Raw genomic sequence first — 22,783 nt, 5'->3', positions numbered from 1 at the left:
CTTTCTCCACATGGTGGCATGCTGTGCCCTCTCCCAAGCCAACAGCCTCCCCCATGGGGTGGGACGTTTCCTTGGAGAAAAGCCAGGTTCTGAGGAAGGACGGAGAGGCCAATACAGGTACCAAATTCCTCTTGCCCTTGTTTGTGGTATTTTCCCTTTTGTTCCTTCTCGAGTGTCCATGCCAGCAAGGTGTCCTCTCCTGAGGCCCATCCAGCAGACAAGGATGTGGCTGGGTTGGAGCAGTTTGGCCAGCTGCCCCTTTCCCAACCCGTTGACTTCACAGTGAGTCAAAGCAATTCCCATGTGTGCTTATCTTGGGATCATTGTATTCTGTCTGTTCCACTTTGAGGAGCTGTCAAAGCTTTCCTGGGCCAGCTGCCCTGGCACAAACCATGTCAACAGTGCAGTGCAAGTGCCGTGGCAGGGGCAAAGGCTGGTTCCCTCCTTTCATTTCCTTGGTGAAGCTCCAGCTCTGTAATTGAGCTGGTGATTTTGGGTTTTTTTGCCATCTTACTTTGCTTACGAAACCCATTGGGTTGGAATCCTGGGGCTTGCTTAGCCTCTTTCCCACCGTTGAATTTCCTAGTGTGTTTGGCATGTTAGTCATTGACTCCCTTGTCTCAACAGGGAACCCTTGTGATTGGTGGTAAAGAAGTGACCCTTGAGTACACGCCATGCCCGGAATTTTGGCGCTGCAAACGCGTAAGTACATGGCAATGAAGGATTTATTTCACTTATTTTTCCCTCGCCCCCTTTCTTTCCGAGGGTAGTGAGGTGGATTCAGCTCTGGTTCATGCATCACCAATTAGATTGCTAACTAAGTTCCATTGTTAAGGATAAATTCGACCTTCATTGACATTTGTGATGCTCCATTTAGTACATGGGGTGGCACAGATGTCAGAAGGTGATTTGATGATAGTGGAATTATCCAGTTGTCACCAGAAGTGGGATCTTTGTTCCTGGTGTCCATGCACCAGCCTGAGAGAGCCCAGTGTGACTCTCCGAGCAGTTTTCAGGGCTGTGAGAAAGGGCGGGAAAATCAAACTGGAATTTATGAATCCATAACTATGAAAACTCACAATGCCATGTTCAGAGAGATTTTTAGTGGGGAGGGTCTGCACCTTTTCCATTTCAGGATCCTGCCTCCCCCCGCCTTCCTGGATTATCCTCCCGTCCAGTTGGGACCCCCTCCCATTGAACAACCTGGGAAGGGCAAGGGGGTCAAAACCTGCTGACCCCCGTTTATATCCCACCCCCAAATTGAGAGGCTTGGTCTACACTTAAAAGCTAGGGGTCGGCATAGCCGCGGCTGTCAGTGGTGTTATCCTCTCTCTCTCTCACCCCACTCCCCCCCTCGACCGACAGAGGTATTCCAGAGTAGACAAAATTGTATGGATGGAAGAGGGCTTCTGTTGACATAGCTAATGTCGTCCAGGAGGGGGTGTTCCTGCACTGCCAGGAACGGTATTTCTGTCGGCGTTGGCTCCATGCTATAGATTCTATAGCATGGAGCCATGTACCTTCACAGTAAAACTGCACTTTACATTGGGGGAATTTTCACTTCCCTGCCTCAGGCATCAATTGATAAAGGGGAAACTAACTGCACCTCTGGATTCTTTCAAAGTACAAGGTGGCTGGCAATCTAGGAGAGGTCTGATCTGCAGAGTCTCTTTAATGTGCTGAGCAAGTTGGTCCTTGCTTCATTGGGTTTCGTTTTTTAGGAGGAAAGCCCAGTCTTAGAAAAGCTGCCTAGGAGCCATGCATGCGGCTCTAGCGACAGTCATGCAAATTAATAAAGATGGGACTTGTGCTCCTCAGTCACTTGAAAATCCCTCTTGCTGTTCCCAGGGTGGAGTCCTGTGGGACTCCATGCCTCACCAGCTTCTATCCTTCATGCCAGCCCTCTGCTCTCTGCCAGCTAATGTCACCCATCTTGTCTCCTTCAGTCTCTTAGGGCTTTTTTAGACATACAGCGCTGCAGCTGCACTGCGTCTGGTGAAGACGCTGTATGCCGATGGGGAGAGCTTTCCCAGCGGCATAATAAAATCACCTGCAAGAGAAGCGGTAGCTATGTCGGTGGGAGAAGCTCTCCAGCTGCCATAGCACAGTCTACACCAGTGCTTAGGTCAGTGTAACTTACCTCGCTCGGGGGGGTGGGGGGGTGGATTATACCAAAATAATTTGTAGTGTAGACAAGATCTTTGTGTTATTTGCTCATGTAACTAACCTGGCTACGTTCTCAAAGTGAAGCAGCGACTGTGACTTTTGGAACATGTTGACAGTTGTTACAATAACCTTTTAAATGTCTCTCCCTCATGCTGCCTGTCTTTCACTGCAGTGTAAAGTGTGTACTGTGGGGTACAGATCTTCCTGCTCCTATTGCAAGCTCCCGAGAGATGGTGAGTATATTTTGTCACTGTGCCAAACTGAGTTTTATAGGTGTAGATTAAAAGCCTTCATTTGCCCTAGGGAGTGAATGTCTCTGTTGACTGGTTTCTTTGACATGGATGTGCCATGCAGTGGGATGTCTAGGTACCATATAAGAGAATTAGTAGCAGTACTGGAGGTAGATATGCTGCCAGGCTGTTTGCTCTGCATGCGAGGCAAGGCACAGGGCCACACTGATCTGTAGTGGGAGGGAGTTCCACAGGACAGTGCCCTTAATCCAGAACATCCTGCTGCCAGTACCTGATAGTACCATCTTCTGTTCCTTCAGTGTCATTGTTCTCCTTCATTCCTAACATTATGGGATGGGTGCTGAGAGAGAGCTGGTCCAGGCTACACATCCTAGACTGCCACAGGCATTAAAGATGAGGGCTAGGACCTTGAAACAGACACAAAATTAGATGGTGCCCCAGTGTAGGGTGTAGACCATGGGTGTGATGTTTCCCATCTAGCTTATTGCTTAGGAGATGGGCAGCCGCATACTGCAGCAACTGGAGCTTTTGTCTGGTCTTCTCACTGCAACAGCCCAGCCCAAGAAGGGGCTGTCAAAGGTCTGTCTGGCTGCTATTGCTGAAGAGTCTGGGAATACCACGGAGTCCAATCAGCTCTTAGACTCTGCGCCACTGAACTGATAGGAGTGCAGGCATCCTCAATAGTTTGTGGTCATGGATTCTGCCAGTTACCCCCGTGACACCTCTGTCTTACCAGGCTCTCCACCCAGGAACCTGCTTCTGTCGGACAGCCAGGCATTCACAGTGCAAGGTTTTGCGCTGCTGCTTTTCTGCTAGCAGATTTAGAATGTCCTGTGCCTCCTGCAGAGCAAACCTACATACCATGGGCAAATGGTGTGTGTTACAATCTGTGTCGATCCAGAGAACAAACTGCCATTACCTATTAGCCCCCGTGCTCTGTTCAGAGCTCTTTATTCACTGCAGCCCCATCCTTAGAGAGATCCTGACTTCCTTTCACTGTTGCTGTAACATGAGTGACCCACCATCAGTGTTATGGAAGCAGAGCTCAAACTGCTGACCTTTTCAGCTCTGCCTTCTTGGCTAACTTAACCGAATGGCGATACAAACAGCTGTATAGCGAGTTAAACGTTCAGGCCCCTCCAGATGCTGTGAATGTTCTAAGGCTGTGTGCCTCATTTTTCTAGTCTGGTTAGCCAATGGCCATGGGAATGCATGTGTTTTAAGGCTTAACCCTGTGTGACTAGTCTTTAAACGATGGAGTGGATCACAAAAAGGACACACAGTCTTAAGGGGTTGGGTTGTCCCCTTCTCCAGTGGTTCTCAATCAGGAGTCCGGGGCAAGCAAGTTTCAGGTGGTCCGCCAAGCAGCCCCAGTGTTAGACTTGCTGGGGCCCAGGGCAGAAAGCTGAAGTCCCACCGTATGGGGCTGAAGCCCGGGGCCCTGTGCCCTTCCACCTGGGACTGAAGCCAAAGCCTGAACAACTTAGCTTCCTGGGGGCCCCTGTGGTATGGGTCCCCAGGCAATTGCACTGCTTGCTACTTCCTAATGCTGGTCCTGGCTTTTATATGCAGAAAACTAGTTGTTGTGGCACAGGTGGGCAGTGGAATGTTTATAGCATCGGGGGCGAGAGAGAGCAGGGGGAGCTCAGAAAGAAAGAGGTTGAGAAGCCCTGCCCTTCTTTAAGCAGCTGTTGGGTGAACTCCTGCATGTTTTGTGGTTGGTGGCCTTGAAATAGTTCCTGTTATGCCTTTTTCTCGTAGGGAGCAGACCAGGGACAGAGCCCAAAAGTGGTTTGGAGGGAGAGGACGTGCACGCCGAGCAGGACTTCAGTAAGAAAATCACCATCACACAATCTGGGGTTGTGGATATGCTCTTTCAGAGAGGGAGAGGTGTTTATGGGCCCCATCTGTAGAAATGCATGGAAAAATTCTCATGCATAATTTACACATGCAGTTACTGCAGTTGGACATGTAATCTCTGTAATTTCTTGTGCAAATCATGCACAAAACCTTGGTATGTAGCCAGCATTCTGAACCAAGCTACATGCTGCAGTGTTATATGAATGAATAAATGTTCTCTCACCTGTACTGTATATGTTTGTATCATAAGGAGTTGGGTTAGCTTAAAACATAACTGTTATCAGTATTTGTGTTCATATGTGGTTATAGCCATCTGACAGATCAATGTCCCCGGTGAGTTAGCATCAGGATAGCCTCCCTTGTTGGATGTTCCCTAGACACCGCACAGCTTTGGGAGTGATCTGGACTGCGGTGCCCATTGGGGTCACACAAGGACCCACTCTTGGCACCGAATCTGTGGAGCAGCCACCCCTGTTTCTACCTTTCCATGGCCTACCGCAAGTGCAGGGACCTTCCCTCTGCATCCTGGCAGTCCTCTGCATGGCCTGGGATGGGAGACCAGGTGCTTCAACATCCCAAGGCTCTCCTTCCCCCTCATTTAGGTAAAACTCCTCAGCCCATCTTCCTGGGGTATGTATTGCTCACTAGAGTCCCACCAGTGGGCCTATGCAGAGGCTGCCTTGGAATAGAAAAAGGTTATTTATCATGAATACGGGGGTTCTCTGCACATTCTCACTTCCCATCCCATCCCACCCCCTACCTCCTCCGAGTTCCCCTGTAAGAGAAGTCTGGGGTTTAGTAGAAGGACTAATGTGCTTGGATTTGCAGAGTGCATTTGTAACGATGTTTGGTGCAGTCTGGAGGGCTCTCAGAGCTTAGCAGTCCCAGGGGATGCATCCAGCAAGTCTAATATGCGGAGGTAATGCTATTGAATGGGCTCTAAAGTTCAACCTAGGGGATGCCAACTCTAGCTCCTCTGCCAACCTCAGCTGAGGCAGTGAGGCACAAATAAAGAGGTGATCTCTCAAGTGTGGAGGTCCCAAACCATGTAGGAATTTATAGCTCAAAACACCTTAAACGCCACTCAGAAATCAGTAGCCAGCCAGTGCAAACTACGGAGTACCAGTGTCATGTGCCCTGGTGAGAGATTCCACTTACAAAGCGAGCTGCCACTTTTTGAATTAGTTTGAATTTCCAGGTTAAGGTTTAACCTTGTGAGGAGCGCATTACAGTAGTTTGATATTGAGATGACGAAAGCATTGATCATGGGAGCAAGAGCCACATCTGAAAGAAATCTTTGCAGCTTCTTGGTTAGACACAGCTTGATAAAAGCCTTCCTTGTCACTGACACTAAATGATATAGCAGCAGCTGGGGTCCAGCCATAGCCCTGATTTTAATTGCTTGAGGTTAAAATCACTGAGGATCCATCTTCAGTAAGGTGGCAGATATTCCCTTCACACGAGATGGTTGTTTTCCCCATCCTGCCAGCCTCACTTTAGGTTTGTCTGGACTGAGCTTCAGCCAGCTAGCCCACATCAACTGTCTTCAGTTCTGTTGATTGTGAGGAGTTGATCCTCAATGTCTGTTGCTTAGCCTTGCTAAGAGCCCCTTGTACACCCTGAACGAGACAGAGCGCTGTGGAACCACACACAGCAGAAACCAGAGAGGGTCTCAGAGAGAGAGGGACAAAACCCCTGAGGGGCAGCCCCCTTGCTTCCTGCCAGGGTTTGCTGGCAAGTCAGCAACTCTTCACAATCCCCAGTGTTGAAGGCAGCGGACAGATCTGTTTGTAAAGCAGTCGGTGCTGCATGCAGGGCTGGCCCCAGACTGACACAAGTCAAAGATGTGAAGTGACCATGCACTCTGAGAGTTGTCTTCCACAGCCTTCCCATTAATGTTCGCCAAGAACAGGAGATTTGATAGTTGGTTGGGTTGTCAGCACCAAGAGTCTCTTTTGAGGGATGGCTGGTGGCACAAGATCTTCCTTTATTGAAGCTAAGACCCTGACCTTCCAAAGGAGGAGATGTAAGCAATCTCCATCAACTCTTCTCTGGCCTGGAAGGACATGGATCCAAAGCACAGTTATGTACTCAGTATCTCCAATCCCTCCAGTACCTCGGAGCGACATTGGCCTAAATCCAGGTACTGAAGATCATACTCTCCGGACATTAGTCTGTATCCCGGGAACCAGACAGTTCATCCCTGTCCACTGTGGACTTGATTCTACAACTTGTAACATGATCAGCCCAAATTCAGGAGATAGAAAATTCCACAGGTCTCGCACCACTCCGACATGGTTTGCATGGCATTCAGACTGGCTAGTCTGGGTGATCTTGACATCCCTAGCTCATTTAATGTATATCTTGGGTGCACTTGTCCCTGTGAACGAAATGCAATGTGGGAGGGGAGGAAGGTGTGAGACCGTGATCTTATCAAGTAAGCAGTACAGGTGTTAGCAGAGAATATGGCCAGGGCCTGATGCATCTCCTTCGCTCCTGTCTGGGCAGCCTGAGTAGCTGCTAGGATGGAGGTAAGGGTGGCAGCAGGAGGGGACATGATCCAGCCTAAGGGGGAGGGGAGGCAAGTCTGAAATATTAATTAGTACAAGAAATGTTAAAAGTCAAATCAAAAGGAGGGTTTTGAGGGGAGGGGGGGGGGCTTATTCCTCATCTGGGATGGATAGCCACCCCATAAAATTCGTAATTAATCTCACTACATTGCCCGTCAGTGCTGTAGTTATACATGTCCATTAACGCGCAGCTGTTCTGGAACACCGAGGTCGGAGAATCAGTGACCAATCACTAACAGTTCCTGGCTACAGGTGTTCAAGTATAGACTAGATAAAAGGCTCGGGTGATTAGTGTAAGGGGTGGGCTTGATCCTGTGCCGGATCCGGGAGGTAGCCTCCAAACCCATTTGGGATTCCATTGTACAGATAACACTGCTCTACAGCCAAAATGCTTCTGAAATAAATGTAGTCAAACTTTACTAATTCTGGGTCACTGAGAACGAAAATAATGCTTAAAATTGTTGATTGGCTCTAGTTTTCAAGATATGCTATTGGGTCAGTATATACGACCCTTGACTTGGGAATGGCGGAGGATAAGTGAGTTATAAAGGGAAGGGATCTCAATTTAAACCAGAAATGACTAAAATACATCTTTGACTGGATCTATGAATAAATCTATGACTGGGTTTGGACAGTACTTGCTTTTCAGGCAAAACAATGAATGATGCAATCTGAAGCTGGTATTGCATCATACATGATATGAATTGCATCATGTTATTCCTAGAAGTCATGGATGATGCAATCATAACGAAGCTTACATCACTCTGCTGAACAAATTGCCCTATAATCGGCTCTAGAAATCAGTGTCGTGCTCTCTTATTTGTCAGTGTTTGATTTTGCAAAGCGATAAATTTCTGTTTAGCCAAAGTGAGGAGAGATGCCTCGTACTTGTGTGAACAGTGCAGATAACTTCTGCTATGTTTGTGGTGAAGTGACTTTTGCATCACAAAAGCGCAGTATAACCACTATGGTTAAGAGAGCCTATCACCTTTATTTTGGCTGCAAAATTGGAGATCAGGACAAGAGGTGGGCCCCACACATCTGCTGCAACACTTGTGCAACAGATCTTTGCCAGTGGTTGAACAGGAAAAGGAAATCTATGCCTTTTGCAGTGCCAATGATTTGGAGAGAGCCAACAGATCATACCAGCAATTGTTACTTCTGCATGGTGCCTCCAGTTGGGAAAGGTGTGTCAAAGAAGAAAAAGTGGACTGTGTATTATCCAAACATTCCATCAGCTATACGCCCAGTACCCCACGGAGAAGGACTGCTGGTTCCTGATGCACCAGAATCATTCTCACTTGAGTCAGACGAGGAAGAGGAAGAGGATGAAACTTCTGGTCCTGAACCATCAATGTCACAGGACCTACATTTTCTCCCATCCTCCTCTTCTGATCCACACCTCATAACACAAGGTGAACTGAATGACTTTGTCAGGGATTTGGAACTACCCAACAGTAAGGCAGAGCTGTTGGGCTCCAGACTACAGCAGTGGAATCTCCTGGCAGGTGATGTTAGGGTTTCCATGTTCTGTGACCGTCAAAAGGATCTTGTCCCATTCTTCTTCATGGAAGGTGATCTTGTAGCCTGCAACAACATCGATGGTGTGATGGCAGCCCTCAACATCGTTCACGATCCAGATGAGTGGAGACTGTTCATTGATTCATCGAAGACAAGTCTTAAAGCTGTTTTACTGCATAATGGCAATGTTTTGCCATCAATTCCAGTTGGTCGTGCAGTCCATATGAAGGAAACCTATGACAACATGAAACAACTTTTGAGGTGCATAAACTATGACCAACATCAGTGGCAGCTTTGTGGCGATTTGAAGGTTGTTGCTCTCTTGCTTGGTCCGCAGACTGGATACACAAAGTACTGCTGTTTTCTCTGCGAATGGGTTAGTCATGCAAGAGATTCCCACTACATCAAGAAAGATTGGCCACTCCGACAGTCATTGGAGCCTGGGAGGAAAAGTGTTCCTTGTTGAATCAAGGAAGATTTTGTTACCACCCTTACACATCAAGCTGGGTCTGATGAAGAACTTTGTCAAGGCCATTGACAAAACACAAGCAGCTTTCAAGTACCTCCATGGAAAATTTCCAAGGTTAAGTGAAGCTAAGATAAAGGAAGGTGTCTTTGTTGGTCCCCATATTCGTGAACTTCTTCGAGATGATGCATTTGACCATGCACTGCGTGGCAGGGAAAAGACAGCATGGAAAGCCTTCCAGTTAGTGGCAATACATTTTCTCAGAAACAACAAGGCAGACAACTACAGGTTGTTGGTGGAAAACCTCCTCAAGGCATACAAAAGCCTTGGTTGCAACATGTCACTAAAGATACATTTTTTGCACTCTCATCTAGATGTTTTTCCACCGAACTGCGGACCAGTGAGCGACGAGCACAACGAGCGATTTCACCAGGACATTTCAACAATGGAGAAACGCTATCAGGGCAAATGGAGCCCATTAATGCTTGCAGACTATTGCTGGACAGTGACAAGAGATGCTCCATTTAATGAATACACGAGACAAGCCAAGAAGCGCTGAGTAGACACTGAATAGGACTAAACTATGTACATAATAGTTTTTTGCTTTTTGTTTCATAATAAATTTTATTTATATAACCCTTTTGCTGATTTTTAAAGTGTTGCATAAACAGGACAGGTGAAATATTCTCATGTAAAGCAACCATAAACACATGAAAAGACCTAGGTTTACAATTTATGATTAAAAATCTACTATCTACACAATATACATAGACATAAAATGTAAAAACTTAAATATCTTAGAAACAGTAGCCAATCAGTTGTTTTAATTGTCATATTTGAATTCAGCACATCAAAATACATAATAAATAGCACATTTTATCTCTGAAGCAGACGACTTCTCAAATTGTAGACCAGTGTTATGAGCTCCTTGTTGGAGCAGGATGTGATGACGTGAGCTTTAATGTCTTGTCTGTTGAAGTCCAGGAAGCTTTCGTGTTCCTGCTAAACGTTCAGAAATGTGGCTAATCAAAGGACAGCAGAGTCTGTTTGCCAGTCCACTGCAGGCAGTTGGGAGAAAATACAAGGTTTGTAGTGTGTGCTAGAGGGGGACGCTGAAAATGGGTTAATTCCATTTCTTTTCTCCAGTAACAGAAGCCAAGCTTGAAAAACCCGAGCAAGAGCTATCAGGACACCCGAAGCCTCAGAAACAGCCTCCCCAGCACGCGGCTCCTCCACAGCAGAGCCAGCCCCAGGAACCCGAGCCTCGGAAGAGAGAGGAAGGCAGAGAGCGATGGCCTTCGCAGGAGAAAAGGTACCCTCCCTGGAAGGAGAGCCAGGAGCCTGCTGCCAGGAGGGAGGCTGAACAGACCGCACCTCAGGAGGGTGAGAGTAAAAGTAAGTTGAGTCTCAGGCTTTCAGAAAAAGGGCTGAAGTGCAGAGCACCCGGATTTGGATTTTGGATTTGGTTGGGCTGTCGCTGACAGAATGCAATGGCTTTTCCCTATGACACCTGTCTGAAGTATACTTCCTCAGTGTGAATTCAGTAAGCTTCATGATCTATTGCAGGCAGGGGTAGTTGAGGGGGTGGGGGGGTGTCTCTGCCTGGATTGCTCAGGTACTGGTGGATTTGGGGAGGGAGGCCCTGCTTGGGTTTCTCAGAGGGTATTTGGGGAAAGAGAGTGGTCCCTGCCCAAACTGCCCTTGAGAAAATTAAACTACCCCATACCATTAATTTGGTGGTCTCAGCCCTGCCTCTGTGCTGTGCTCCAGATCTGCTGCCCCAAGATGGTCCGTGCTGCTGGGGTGGCTCTAGGGTCCTGTTCCTCTCTCCCCCTCTGTTCTGAGGAGCACAGAGAGCGATTTGCCAGGAAGCCCGATTTGCTCAGGGTGGGAGGTGGGAGATTGGAGGCAGCCAGCTGGGCTAGTTCGTTTCTCACAGGGTCTGTGAAGAGCCTAGCAGGTCAGGGCCTGCTTTGCTTCTTGCTCTCCCCCCTCTGCACCCACCCTCCCAGGGACCCTCTATAATGATGCGGTCTCTGGCAGGACACAACTGAGAGTATCAATTCAGGACAAATTGCTTAGAGCAGGGCAGTCACAGCCCAAAGCTGGGTGTCTTTTATTACTAAGGCACACCAAACCAGCCAAACAGAGAGGACTTTGGTTTCACCCCACTGGCTAACCAGAAGTCATACAAGCAATTCCCTCAGACGTTCCAGTTTCCCAGTATCACCACCAGCAGCCACTTCTTATGGGGATGAATAGTTATGAAAACCAATACCCCAGTAAAAGAAAAAAGGGTCTCGCGATCCCAAAGGACCAAGCCCCAGGCCCAGGTCAATATACCAGTCAGATCAATATACCCACAAATCACGCTGTTGCCAATCCTTTAGAATCTAAAATCTAAAGATTTATTCATAAAAAGAAAGAAATATAGATGAGAGCTAAAATAGGTTAAATGGAATCAATTATATACAGTAATGGCAAAGTTCTTGGTTCAGGCTTGCAGCAGTGATGGAATAAACTGCAGGTTTAAATTAAGTCTCTGGAATACATCCACATCTTGGGTGGGTCATTCAGTCCTTTGTTCAGAGCTTTAATTTGTAGCAAAGTTCCTCCAGAGGTAAGAACCAGGATTGAAGACAAGATGGAGGAGATGCAGCTGCCTTTTATAATCTCTTGCCATGCAGCCTGTGCTTCCTTTGTTCCACATGGCATGGAAAAACCTGAGAGTTCTGTTCATAGGCATGTCCCTGCATGCCTTGCTGAGTCACAAGGTGTATCTGCCTTCTCTCAATGGGTCAGTTGTATAGCTGATGGTCCTTAATGGGCCATCAAGCAGACTATGCAGTGCTGACACCAAATTGTCTGGGGTGTCACCCAGAAGCATATCACAAGTTTGAAATACAGTATAAAGCCAATACTTATAACTTTAAATACAAAAATGATACATGCATACAGATAGCATAATCATAACCAGGAAATCATAACCTTTTCATGGACACCCTGCGTGACCTCCCTTTATACAAGGTTTGGTGCCACTACAGGCCCTTGGTTGCAACAATGATCTCTACGGTCACAGTTCATGTCAATAATGTCACACCCTCTCTCTGGTCCTTGGAGGGCAGAGAGGTGCACAGCTGCTGGAGGAGGGTCTCCTCTCGCACCACACACATGATCCCAGGGGATGGAGCCTGCAGCAGAGGCAGCACAGCTGTTACCACCAGAACATGCTACTAGTGACGTCTTCATGAAGCAGCTTCTGTCCTGATGGCAAAGTGTCTGTGTCCTCAAACAGGGAGGCTTCCTGCTAGTCATAGCCTGGCTCAGGTCTCCTCTTGGGGGTCCAGTGACCAGTTCAGACCTCAACTCCTTCTGCCCTGGCCACTTCTTGTCTGTCTTTGCCAGGGGCTCACTGGCAGGAATTAAGCAGTGATTGCATTTGTGCGTGATTCCAAAATCAGGAGGGGCAGACCCAGATTTCTACAGGGCCTGGAGATAGTAGGGGCACAGACAATGGGAGGAGATTGGGTCTTCAAAGCTACACCTGGGGGAAGAAGTGAGCAGCCGCTATGTAAGCAGCTGCATCCGAAGCATTCAGACAAGTTTATTTTCATTTTGCCATCACTGTGGTGGTAAGAGGCTGGCTTCATGCAATGTTCTCGGTCTTTTCTTCTCTCCCTCCCCCCTGCCTGGGCTGCCGCAGCGATTATGCTGAAGCGTATTCCTCGCTTCACCCCTCCGGAAGTGATCGTAGGGTTGTTGGCACCGTTTGTTCGTCTCTCCACTTCCAGCGTGAGCATCATCAAGAAAAGGGCTAGCCAGAGGAGTGACAACTATGGCTTTGTGGAACTGGATTCGCACGCTGTAAGTGGCCCTGACCCTTCCCCAGTGTCTGTGCAGAGAAAGAGCAAGAGAAAACAATAGTCCTATCGTAGACATCCAAGTTCACACTACAGTTACCTTGGAAAGGCTTGTCTTGTTAGTGGAAGCAACAGTGTCTCAGGCCAGCCACAGCGTGCCCTAGTCCCACTTAGGTCTGTCTAGCCGAGTCCCTAGTCCTAGGTGTGGGGAATGGCTGACGGCTCTTCGTCTCTCCTTCTGCTCTCCAGTACAAACCATCCACGCTTTAGTCCATCATAGATACCGTTAAGCTGGGTGAATTTCTTGCATCAGTAGCTCTAGGAGATGCAAACTTTCACATATCAACCAACTATAGGGATCTGCCTTTGTCCTCGGGCAGAACCGTTTCCAATACTCTCTCCTTATTGGCCTTGCCTTGCACAGAGGCTAGTGGCAGGGAAAGCAAGATCCAGGCGAGGTTCCTCCCTGGCTGGTGAAGGGGCTGGAGGATGGGCAGGGAGCCCAAATATGCACTTCCCCCTTTCTCACATCCCAAGAGTCTTTGAAACATGTTTAAAAGAGACGGGGCTCTTGTAATGTTTATTGTCCCAGGGCAGTACTCCAACCTGCTGCTAGCTGCACAGCTCAAACCATCCTTCGGAGGGCTCCCTCCCTGGTGGGTCTGGGTCGAGTCCTCTAGCACAGCAAAACTCTCCCTAGCAGCTCATAGACCCTAGTGGATATGGATTTACTGAATTCAGTAATCAAACTATAAGACCTGGTTCATATCCAGTCACCTCTGGAGCCTGTTACACGGTGTGGTGGGTGACCTGTATTGAGGGTTCAGCATCAAATATCTCACCCAGAATAGCCCCAGTCACTTCAGAGTTCTTTCCATCATGGCTGGATTTTGGAAGTGGGCTTCTGTTTCCTTCTGAAGAATGCAAGCTTGTCTCTTCTTTCCCCAGGAAGCAGTGCAGTTGGTGAAGGTTCTGCAGAACCTGGATCCCCCAATCTGCATTGATGGGCACACCGTGATTGTGAATCTAGCCACAGGAAAGAGACGGTGAGAGAAGATGAGCGGCAACGCTATCCGATGTACTGGGCTGTGGTACCTTGGTCTGTCCAGTTAGGATCACGTTATCATATTTGGATGCCTAAAGCTTAAGCACCCAAATAGTGCACAGGTGCCTGGATAGGTAATTAGGTACCTTCCCAGAGGTTTAAGAGGCTAACTTTAGTCATCCAAGTTTGACAAGGTGACTTGGGTGTCTGAAAAACAAATGGCAAGAGTATTTTGGCTGTATGGGCTTAACCTCCTAGTCCAATGGTTCTCAGCCTTTCCAGACTACTGTTCCCCTTTCAGGAGACTGATTTGTCTTTCATACCCCAACTTTCACCTCACTTAAAAATACTTGCTTACAAAATCAGGCGTAAAAAAGTGTGTCAGCACATTATTACTGAAAAATTGCTTACTTATTTTTATCATATAAAAATAAAATAAATCAAGCTGGAGTATATTGTACTTACATTTCAGTGTATAGTATGTAGAGCAGTATAAATAAGTCATTTGCATGAAATTTTAGTTTGTACTGACTTCACTAGTGCTTTTTCTGTAGCCTGTTGTAAAACTGGGCAAATATCTAGATGAGTTGATTGTACCCACTGGAAGACCTATGTGTACGCATACCCCTGGTTGAGAACTACTGTCCTAATCAAGTGGCCTTTAAAGTTGGTGTCCACTGACCAATTCCCGTTTCCTAGGGGCTAGGAGATGGGGCTTTGGCATTTCCTAGGGCAAGGGTCTCAAACATGAAGCTAACCTAGTTTTAATTAGGAAATTCTGTTTCTCTCTCACTAGAAATGACTACGGGGAGCAGGCCAACAAACTCTACTACAACCCGGTAGGTCTGCGCCAGTGCTGCATCTTGGAGTGACTTACCTGTAGCTAGCAAAAGGGGCTAGTTGTGATTGTCATCATCTGTGCTGTTGGCTATGATGACACTCACGCTGAAGGGGAGATTGGGCTGCTGGTGGCCAGCAGGGGGACTGGGCTTTCCTTTGCCAGACCGCTTCCTTTGAACTGCCAAAAACTCCCTGGGTTGAAGGCAGAACACTCAGCCAAGGGCAAAACTGCTCTGCTCCTAACTCTTAGGCATTGTAACATGCACCGTTCAGTCTATAACACTCTGCTTGGACCTTCAGTACCTAGGGCAGAGGGGGTTCAGGGCAGAGACTTGAAGGGATCGAATAGTCTGGCTTAGCCAGTACTCACATATTGGGCATAGGGCATACTATATTATATTATGGCTTTCCCATAATTCTGTCCACTTGGCCCACTCTTGTCAAGAGATGTATATATCCCACAATACTCCGCAAAGCTAAACGTAGCTTCTGACATTAGCAAAGAAAAAGCCTGTCAAAGGCAAAATACATTCATTCTACGTTGGAGGACAAGTACCTTCATGGGCAACTGGTTTCAAATGTAATATCCAGAAGAGAGATAAAGAAAGGTACAGAACAGTAATCTAGTGGACTGGCACAAACAGGTGTGTTGGATCATCAGAGACGTATAAAGTGATTTGTAAGCTGTAAGCAAACATGCTATAAATGTAAGTGGTTTGGGGGCGGATTTCAAAGCACCTAATGTGTAAGGTGAACTGAGTGTACTGCAAGAAACCGCCTCCCAGAAAGATTGTAATCATGTTAACTCTTTCCTTCCTTGTAGAGTCCATGGCTGGAAGGGACCGTTGTGATCATCTAGTCTGACTAATGCAACTATCTTCTTTACTAGTCTACAGTTCACACAACAGAAACTCTGTAGCTTTTGTATTGTTCTGCTTAGCCAATTTCCTGTCTAAGGACAAAGTTTGCTGAACTTGCTGCTGTTGTCTGTACTCTGAAATGCTTTCACAGAGTTAATCTTGGTGCATGTCTATTAATCAATACTTGTCTCATTATCTGCCATAACTTCAGAAAAGTACTTACCCATAAGAGCCTTTTAAAAAAACAGCTACAGACAATCCAAGGTGGGGGCAGGATCTCTTCTGTACAGCATTGGGAGGATGGGATGTGGGAAGTTCTCTCTGTACAGCACAGGTTGGAGACCACTGTTGAACTGGGACCCTGTTCAAAACCTACTGAAGTAAATGGGTCTTTCTCTTGACTTCAGTGGGCTTTGGATCAGGCCCCGAGAGAGTACATTTGTCCCCTTATTAGAGGAAAAGTGATGTCGACTCTTCCTCCATTTGAAGTGGCTGAAGGCATGTCACCCTGCATTCTTGGAGCCCATGTGAGAGAGGAGTGCTTGCTAGATAGTCTCCTTTTGTGACCTGTGTCTAAACAGCTCTCTTGTTCCAGGGCAAAAGGGGCATGCGGGACAGGAGAGGTGCCGAATCGCAGAGACACAGCCGAGCGCAGTGTAAGGCTAAACTCTACCTTGCTTTTACCGTGGATTCTTTTCTTCTTTATAGGTGGCTAAAGGAGCACTGCCAACTTGAAATCAATCAATTTTTTAAGAGCTGAAAGTAGGCTCTGGTCCTACTCTCGCCTCTCAGTTCCCCTACCAGTTTTGTCGGGTTTACAATCACATTGTCCTGTTTTATTATGTTTTTTCTCTCCCCCTTGCTGTGTGTAAAAGACCCACACAACCAGGGGAAACCAACTGATTGTACACAGTCAATCAACCAGTGTAAAAAATAGAGAAATATTTTCCCCTGATCTCTCTTAGTTACAGGAATTGTATGGGAGGGTTGTACAAATAGCATGTAAAAAATTGCACTTGTGTGGCATTGACTGTCATTACTTGTAACATCTCAGATCACTGTAAACTGATGGTGATTAGAGAGAAAAAACATTCTTCATATGCCTTGATGTGCCTGCCTGAGGCCTTTGACAGCACTTTGTGTGCAGCCCGTTTCATGGGTGCCCTGTAGGATCAGTGTTTCCCCTCCTGTTTCTGAGTAGCTTTTATTGTAGAGGCACACACCTTGTCAAGTAGGGGCAGAGACAGGTTATCAAACCACTTTTAAGTCATTATTTTGAAACTGACCATTATTTTGAAACTGATTTCAACTTGGCTGTGTCCCTTTAAATGAAATCAGCTGGTGGTCTCAGTCCAGGCGCCAGTTGGAAAATGCCTGCATTGCATTAACTGGCATCACCAGAGTCGGGGCTGGATGGGTCATGAAAACAAATTTATCTTCTCGGCCTTAGAGGAGTGAAAGATATTGGCAGAGCAGTGTGGGGAAGCTTGCACTGTATATGCTCTGTGGAGAGACGGCTTCCATCTCCAGGGCTGGTCGTCTTTCCCCCAGCTCAATATTTGCGCACACCTGTATTTTTGTAAAAGTTTCTCCTAGGGCGAATCTGATGTTGGCTCTTCTGTCTTCCCATTCAGCTCCATCAGATGTGTCCACTTTCATCTATGATCCTGAGACTGGGAACTACTATGACCCTATAGCTGGGTTATACTACGACCCCAAGACACAGGTGAGTGGGTGGGCAGGGGAATATACACCTAGCTGGTTTTATAGCAGGTTGTGTGAACTCTCCTCTAAGGAGCACATTTCACAGCGTTGGTGCCACTTTCCCCTTTGGAGTCGGATGGTGCAGTTGAAGGAGGTCTGGGATATGGGAATACAGATTGGGCTTTATTTCCAGGTCCTGTCCCCTGCTTAGTGCCCCGAAAGTTCAAGAAGCTCTGCCTTCCCAGTAGAGTCTACAGGACTGACTTAATGGGAGGAGAGATTTGGAACTGATTGGATTCACGTTGGTTCAGTTAACTCACTAAAGCAGTGATACTCAGACCTCAGGTGTTCAGGAGCCAAATTAGTAATTGACATTACCCAAAAGGGCCACAGTCGTGTGAACTCATTGTTTCATTTACTATAGTATTATATAGTTATACTTAAACAGTATGATGGGGGAAATATTTAGTTTTTAATCCAATCTATCTAATTCTTGCAGCAAAATGACTGACCAAGTATTATTTTATTAACTGTAATTGGCTAATAACATAGTAAAAGCATTCGGATTGGTTAATAACTTAGATTGGTTAATAATGAAATCACAGTGTTTTAATATCATGTGCTGCAAAGAGTTGCAGGAGACATGTTAAAGAGCTGCTTGCAGGCTCCTGAGCCTCAGTTGGAGTATCACTGCCCTAAAGGGTGCTTTGCTCCACCCTATGCTCTTCCCTGTCCCCTAGAGTCCCACCTCAGAGGTCTGTGTCCCTGCTTTGTTCAGCAGACATGTCCAGGAAGGGCACTCTGCCTGTGACCTCACCGGAGACTGAAAGCACATGACTGCCACCATTATGTGATGGTGAAAACCAAGCTTTATCTCTGGTCTTCTCGCTCACTCCGTCTTCTGGCTGTATGGCTGAGCCATTGTTGTGTCCAGAGCCTAGAGTGCTAGCTACAGCCCTGCTGAGAGAGCGCTATCCAGAGCAGGTCTTCCCAACCCCATGGGGGGCTGTTTCCCCACGGACGGTAGCCATAAGTGTCCTGTGGCTGTGCCCAGGGTTACTGTGCCATAGACTCCTCCCCCTCACCCCCCCTCCAGCCAAGTCCACCGTGCCACTCCCACTGTCTCATTCTTCCACTGTCTCCTTCAGTCCCTTTGCCCTTGCAATCTCTTTCCTTTGCTCTCTCCATATCATCAGTCTAATACTGGGACCCAAGCGTTTGCTCTTTGCTAACTCTCTTGCACACACTCCATTTCAGAAACAAGTCACAGTGGGCCGAGAAGCAGCATCGGCCCCTACGAACGGCCGGGGAAAGAGGCATGGGAGCCATGAAAAGACAAGTGAAAGGAAGGAGCTATCCGGCAGGGACAGAAAGGAGAGAGGCAGAAGTACTTCAGCGAAGGTAAATTGTCTCTGTGATCAGAATGGTCCAGTGTCTAAGGCCCGGCAGCTGAGCTGTGAAGAAGGAGCTGAAGGTCTAGGAGGGAGAGCAGGGACAGTGAAAGAGAAGAAGAGTCACTGCGGAGTGTGGGTTCTCCACCTGGGAGTCACGACCACCTTCCCATTCTTTATGGCTAGATGGCAGCCATAGGGTGGGAAGTCGAAACTAGACAAATTCAGACTGGAAATAAGGCGTATGTGTTTAACGGGAGAGTCATTCACCATTGGGACAGTTTACCCAGAGCTGTCGTGGATTCTCCATCCCTAACCATTTTTAACTAAGACTGGCTGTTTCTCTAAAAGCTCTGCTCCAGGAAGGATTGTGGGGTGTTCTCTGGCCTGTGTTCTCCAGGAGGTCAGACTAGATGAGCACAATGGTCCCTGCAGGCTCTGGAGTCTAGGAATCTTTTGTAACTTGTAGGCCCCTAATGCTGAAGGCACCTGGGCATCGTAACAGAACTGCCACCAAAAGCCCCATGGTACATAAAGACAACATGCCAGCAAATGCATCTTCACCTTCTGCCCAATCGCATGCCCTGAGCAATCAACCCATACCCCCAAACCATACATGGACAGGAGAGCCAGGCAGCAGTCCTGGGCTGGAGGGAGGAGGGGACCAACGCTTCAGCTGCTTCAGGCAGAGCTTAGATTGTAAGCTGTTTGGGGCAGACATCCTTTTTTACTGTTCTGTATAGTACCTAGCACAGTGGGGCCCTGAGTCTGGACTGGGGCCCCCAAGTGCTATTGCAACACCAACAGTTAATAACCTCTGTGCCCAGAGGGGAGCTGTGGTATAGAACCAGCTGACAGCTGTGATCCACCTCAGGGAAATGTACGTAGGCAGGCCGTGTTTGGCACAGCACTGAGCACACAGGGTTTGATCCTGACTGCGGTCTCTGGGAGTTGCTGTAACAAAATGCCAGCAAGAGGGGGACTGATGGGCATGGGGGTTTTGACATGAGTGCAGCCAGAAACCGCTCGCTTCCTCTCCTGTCCTTACCGTGCTGTAGTGCACCTGTGGGGGAGAGCTGCTCCCTGAACAGGGAACACTCTGAAGGCAGATTACGCAGCTCTGTTGCTGACGAGCACAGTGGGCGACTCAGCATCTTCCCTCACTTCGAGTTCAGTACAGGAGGGTGCATAGTCCTCTGGGATTAGAGGTGTCTGAATGGGTAATCCTACTCTTGTCATGCCCCCAGATCCCAGCCTGCCTGTAGCAGGGACACGCAGCCTCCCTGGCAGCTGCTGTCAGTATTGCAATGGACTGGTCCAGCAGAAAGTGCTCAACAAACTGGTGGGGAGGGAGGGGGTTCATGGAGAACTGCTGCTGCTGCACCAGACTGCAAGGACATTACCTCTAGGACACACACAGCCTCTGCTGAGCCCAGAGAAGATGTGTTTGCAACATTAAACCCTTCTGTCCTTCCTCTGACTGTCTGTCAGGGATGCTCGCTAAGTGAGTTCCCAGCCGCTCTTTGGGCACTCTCACTTTGCTGTCCAGGACACTGCAGGTTTAACTCCCAATCTTGGATGTTTCAGAATGAATTTTTAGAGGAGAAGCCCCCTGTGGAAGACGTCTTTAAAAAACCATTGCCTCCCACAGTGAAGAAGGAAGAGAGCTCAGCCCCGGTAAGACGCTCTGTAGCATGTGTTGCTGTTTGGCTTGTTAGTGGAGAAAAATTAAACTAGACAGAACCTTGACCTGATCCTCTGTTGGCTTTCCTAGCACAAACCCCATTGCTGCAGGGTATGGAGTGCAGAGGAATGCAGCTGGGGGTCCCTCCATTTGCACCTAGACCCCAAAGCCTTAGCCCCTGCTCCCAATGCTGTTTAACTTTATGCAGACTTCTGATGGAGTGGGGTTGGAGGCCACTGTCTCTGCACCTGGCATCTCCTTATCTCCCCCTTGATTTACACCCTGGCTTTGGGGTACTCTTGCTTCTGGTGCTCATCAGCCAGAGAAGGGAACGTTGAGAGAACTGCAGAGGGTTTTTTGTTTTTTTAACTCAGAACTTGTTTTGCACAAGATTCGTGGACCAGAGAGGTCTGTAGGTAACACGCAGTAATCTCACCCTTTTTAAGGTCTTGGGAAATCCAGGGAGAGTGACACTGCAACTGGCATACAGGAAAGAGACATCCTGCTGCACCCCCCATGCCCAGTCCCTCCTGACTTGGAGAGGCAATCCCCGTGCTTAAATACATGGCTGGGTGGCTAATGGCCAGGCACCCCATCTTGGGAATACAGGGGACATTTGACTACTTAGCTGCTAGCTTCCTTCCATGTGGTGCCCAAGCTGCTGAAATGCCATCCACTTCTCCATCAGGCAGAGACAGAGGCGGGGGATATTACATGAGGACCTGGCAGGGCGGAACAGACTTGGGGTTGCAAAGTGGCATTATCCTCTGCTGCTCTGTCTGCAGCCCAAGGTGGTGAACCCTCTGATAGGGCTCCTAGGCGAGTACGGAGGAGACAGCGACAACGAGGAGGAGGAGGAAGAGGAAGTGCAGTTGCAGCGGCCACAGCCTCCCCATCCACCTGCGCAGCGGGAGGAGCAGCCCAGGAAGGCTGACAGTGACGAGGACAAGCTAACTGACTGGAATAAGCTGGCCTGTTTACTCTGCAGGAGGCAGTTTCCCAATAAGGAAGTGCTGATCAAGCATCAGCAACTCTCCAACTTGCACAAGGTAATGGAAGGCCTATGGGGGCCCCAGCTGGTCCCACTCTTCGGGGCTGCAGTTGACTTAGCCTATGATTTATGAGGGAAGGGGAAGGAGTTGTGTGGGTGGAACTGATTGGATCCTGGCTCAGTAGCCCGCGAAGCCTCTCTGTTCAGAGCCTTTGTGTGTGGACAACGTGTATGGATGCTCTGTAACTAGCTAAAGTTTGGTATTACGGGCTGCAGAACCCAGCAGGCATAAACAACCTCCCCAAGCCAGGTTCTGTACTGGGAAGGGGGAAGTTAAAAGGAGCATTCTCCCGCATGGGTTTCTGGGGAGAGCCGTGTGCCTTTACACCTGGGACTTAGTGTGGAGATGAGCTATAGGAAGTCATCTGTGCTGTAGGGTGGTTATTGGTTAACCTGCCTCAGCAGGAAGGGCGCTAAAGGGATAAGGCTGAGCATGCCTGTCCTGGGATGTGCTACCTGCTAGTTCTCTGATGGGGTGGATGAAGGGAGTCAGCTGTTGGGTGATGTGGATTCCTGGCTGGGTACTTCTGAGAGTGCTGCGTACAAACTAGCACTTACTACCTGAATCTATAGACACTATTTTCTACACACAGCGAGACATTTCGGGGGGGGCGAGGGGGGGAGCACGGAGAGGGATGCAGGCAGAGTTGCAGAGACAGAAGTGAGGACAGTACCTGCCTGTGTTCTGCACAGGTTCAGCCAGCTCACTTCAGTGAGTACCAAATTCACACACTCTCCGGAACACAAAAGGCTACGAAGCAGTGACGGTGATTCCGTGCTCTACAGCTTGTCTGGGAAGAGAAAGGAAGGACTTCTGACTGTCCAAGGGCAGGCGCCAGTCCATGGGTATTAAATGAGTTGCGAAAGCAGCAATGCTGGGCGGCATCGGAGGTTATGGCCTAACGCACGCAGGTCAGGCAGGAGGTCAAATGTTAAGTTTTTTTGGGCACAAAATCAAAGATCAAATCATCTAGACTCAATCCATGATTCCAGCTGTTTGCTTTCTCTACTGACAGAGACTTCTGCTTTCCTCCTTCCAGCAAAACCTAGAGATCCACAGGAAGATTAAACGATCCAAGCAAGAGCTGGCATATCTGGAGAGGAGAGAGCGAGAGGTGTGTGCAAGTGGGGGTGGGAGGCTTTAACTCAGCATGGTACATCTGTCACCCTACCGAAGCAGGATCCTGCGCTAGCCCACAGCCATCCCCTAGTGTTCGCTTGCCCCCACCATGCACACGTTGTAGAGTTCAGCCTACGAACCACGTGCAGTCTAGGGAGTCTTATGCTGTGGCCCTTGGTGCAAAGGTATGACCTTAGAGATGAGTATGTCAGCCAGATAACAGCCTGAATCTGCTCTTCCTCTCAAATGGCACTAGGTATGATCTTGGTGTGGTGCTGTCCTTGCAAAAGGAGGAGGTTCCAACTGGAGCTGGTGTTATGCTTGTGTGGGATGTTCAAGGTACCCTGACTTGTATGCAAAATTAGCGCAGCTGTCAAGTGGCTTAAATAAAAGC

The 22,783-nt window shown here is 48.1% G+C and overlaps 1 protein-coding gene across 1 annotated transcript in view; it reads left to right on the top strand.

Annotated features, from left to right (window-relative positions):
* Positions 1–22,783, top strand: part of RBM6 (RNA binding motif protein 6) — a 131,777-nt gene that overhangs the window by 104,228 nt on the left and 4,766 nt on the right. The window contains exons 7-19 of the mRNA XM_054033806.1: positions 628–702; positions 2,339–2,399; positions 4,179–4,247; positions 9,981–10,229; positions 12,538–12,698; positions 13,643–13,740; positions 14,536–14,578; positions 16,035–16,095; positions 17,074–17,165; positions 18,401–18,544; positions 20,122–20,211; positions 21,004–21,267; positions 22,310–22,384. Coding sequence (XP_053889781.1) covers positions 628–702; positions 2,339–2,399; positions 4,179–4,247; positions 9,981–10,229; positions 12,538–12,698; positions 13,643–13,740; positions 14,536–14,578; positions 16,035–16,095; positions 17,074–17,165; positions 18,401–18,544; positions 20,122–20,211; positions 21,004–21,267; positions 22,310–22,384 — 1,482 coding nt within the window. The remainder of the gene's footprint in view (positions 1–627; positions 703–2,338; positions 2,400–4,178; positions 4,248–9,980; positions 10,230–12,537; positions 12,699–13,642; positions 13,741–14,535; positions 14,579–16,034; positions 16,096–17,073; positions 17,166–18,400; positions 18,545–20,121; positions 20,212–21,003; positions 21,268–22,309; positions 22,385–22,783) is intronic.

Source organism: Malaclemys terrapin, chromosome 7 (genome assembly GCF_027887155.1).
Source record: "Malaclemys terrapin pileata isolate rMalTer1 chromosome 7, rMalTer1.hap1, whole genome shotgun sequence".
NCBI classification, from domain to species: domain Eukaryota; kingdom Metazoa; phylum Chordata; order Testudines; family Emydidae; genus Malaclemys; species Malaclemys terrapin.
The sequence above is the reverse complement of the archived record's forward strand: the minus strand, read 5'-3'. Positions and strand labels throughout refer to the sequence as shown.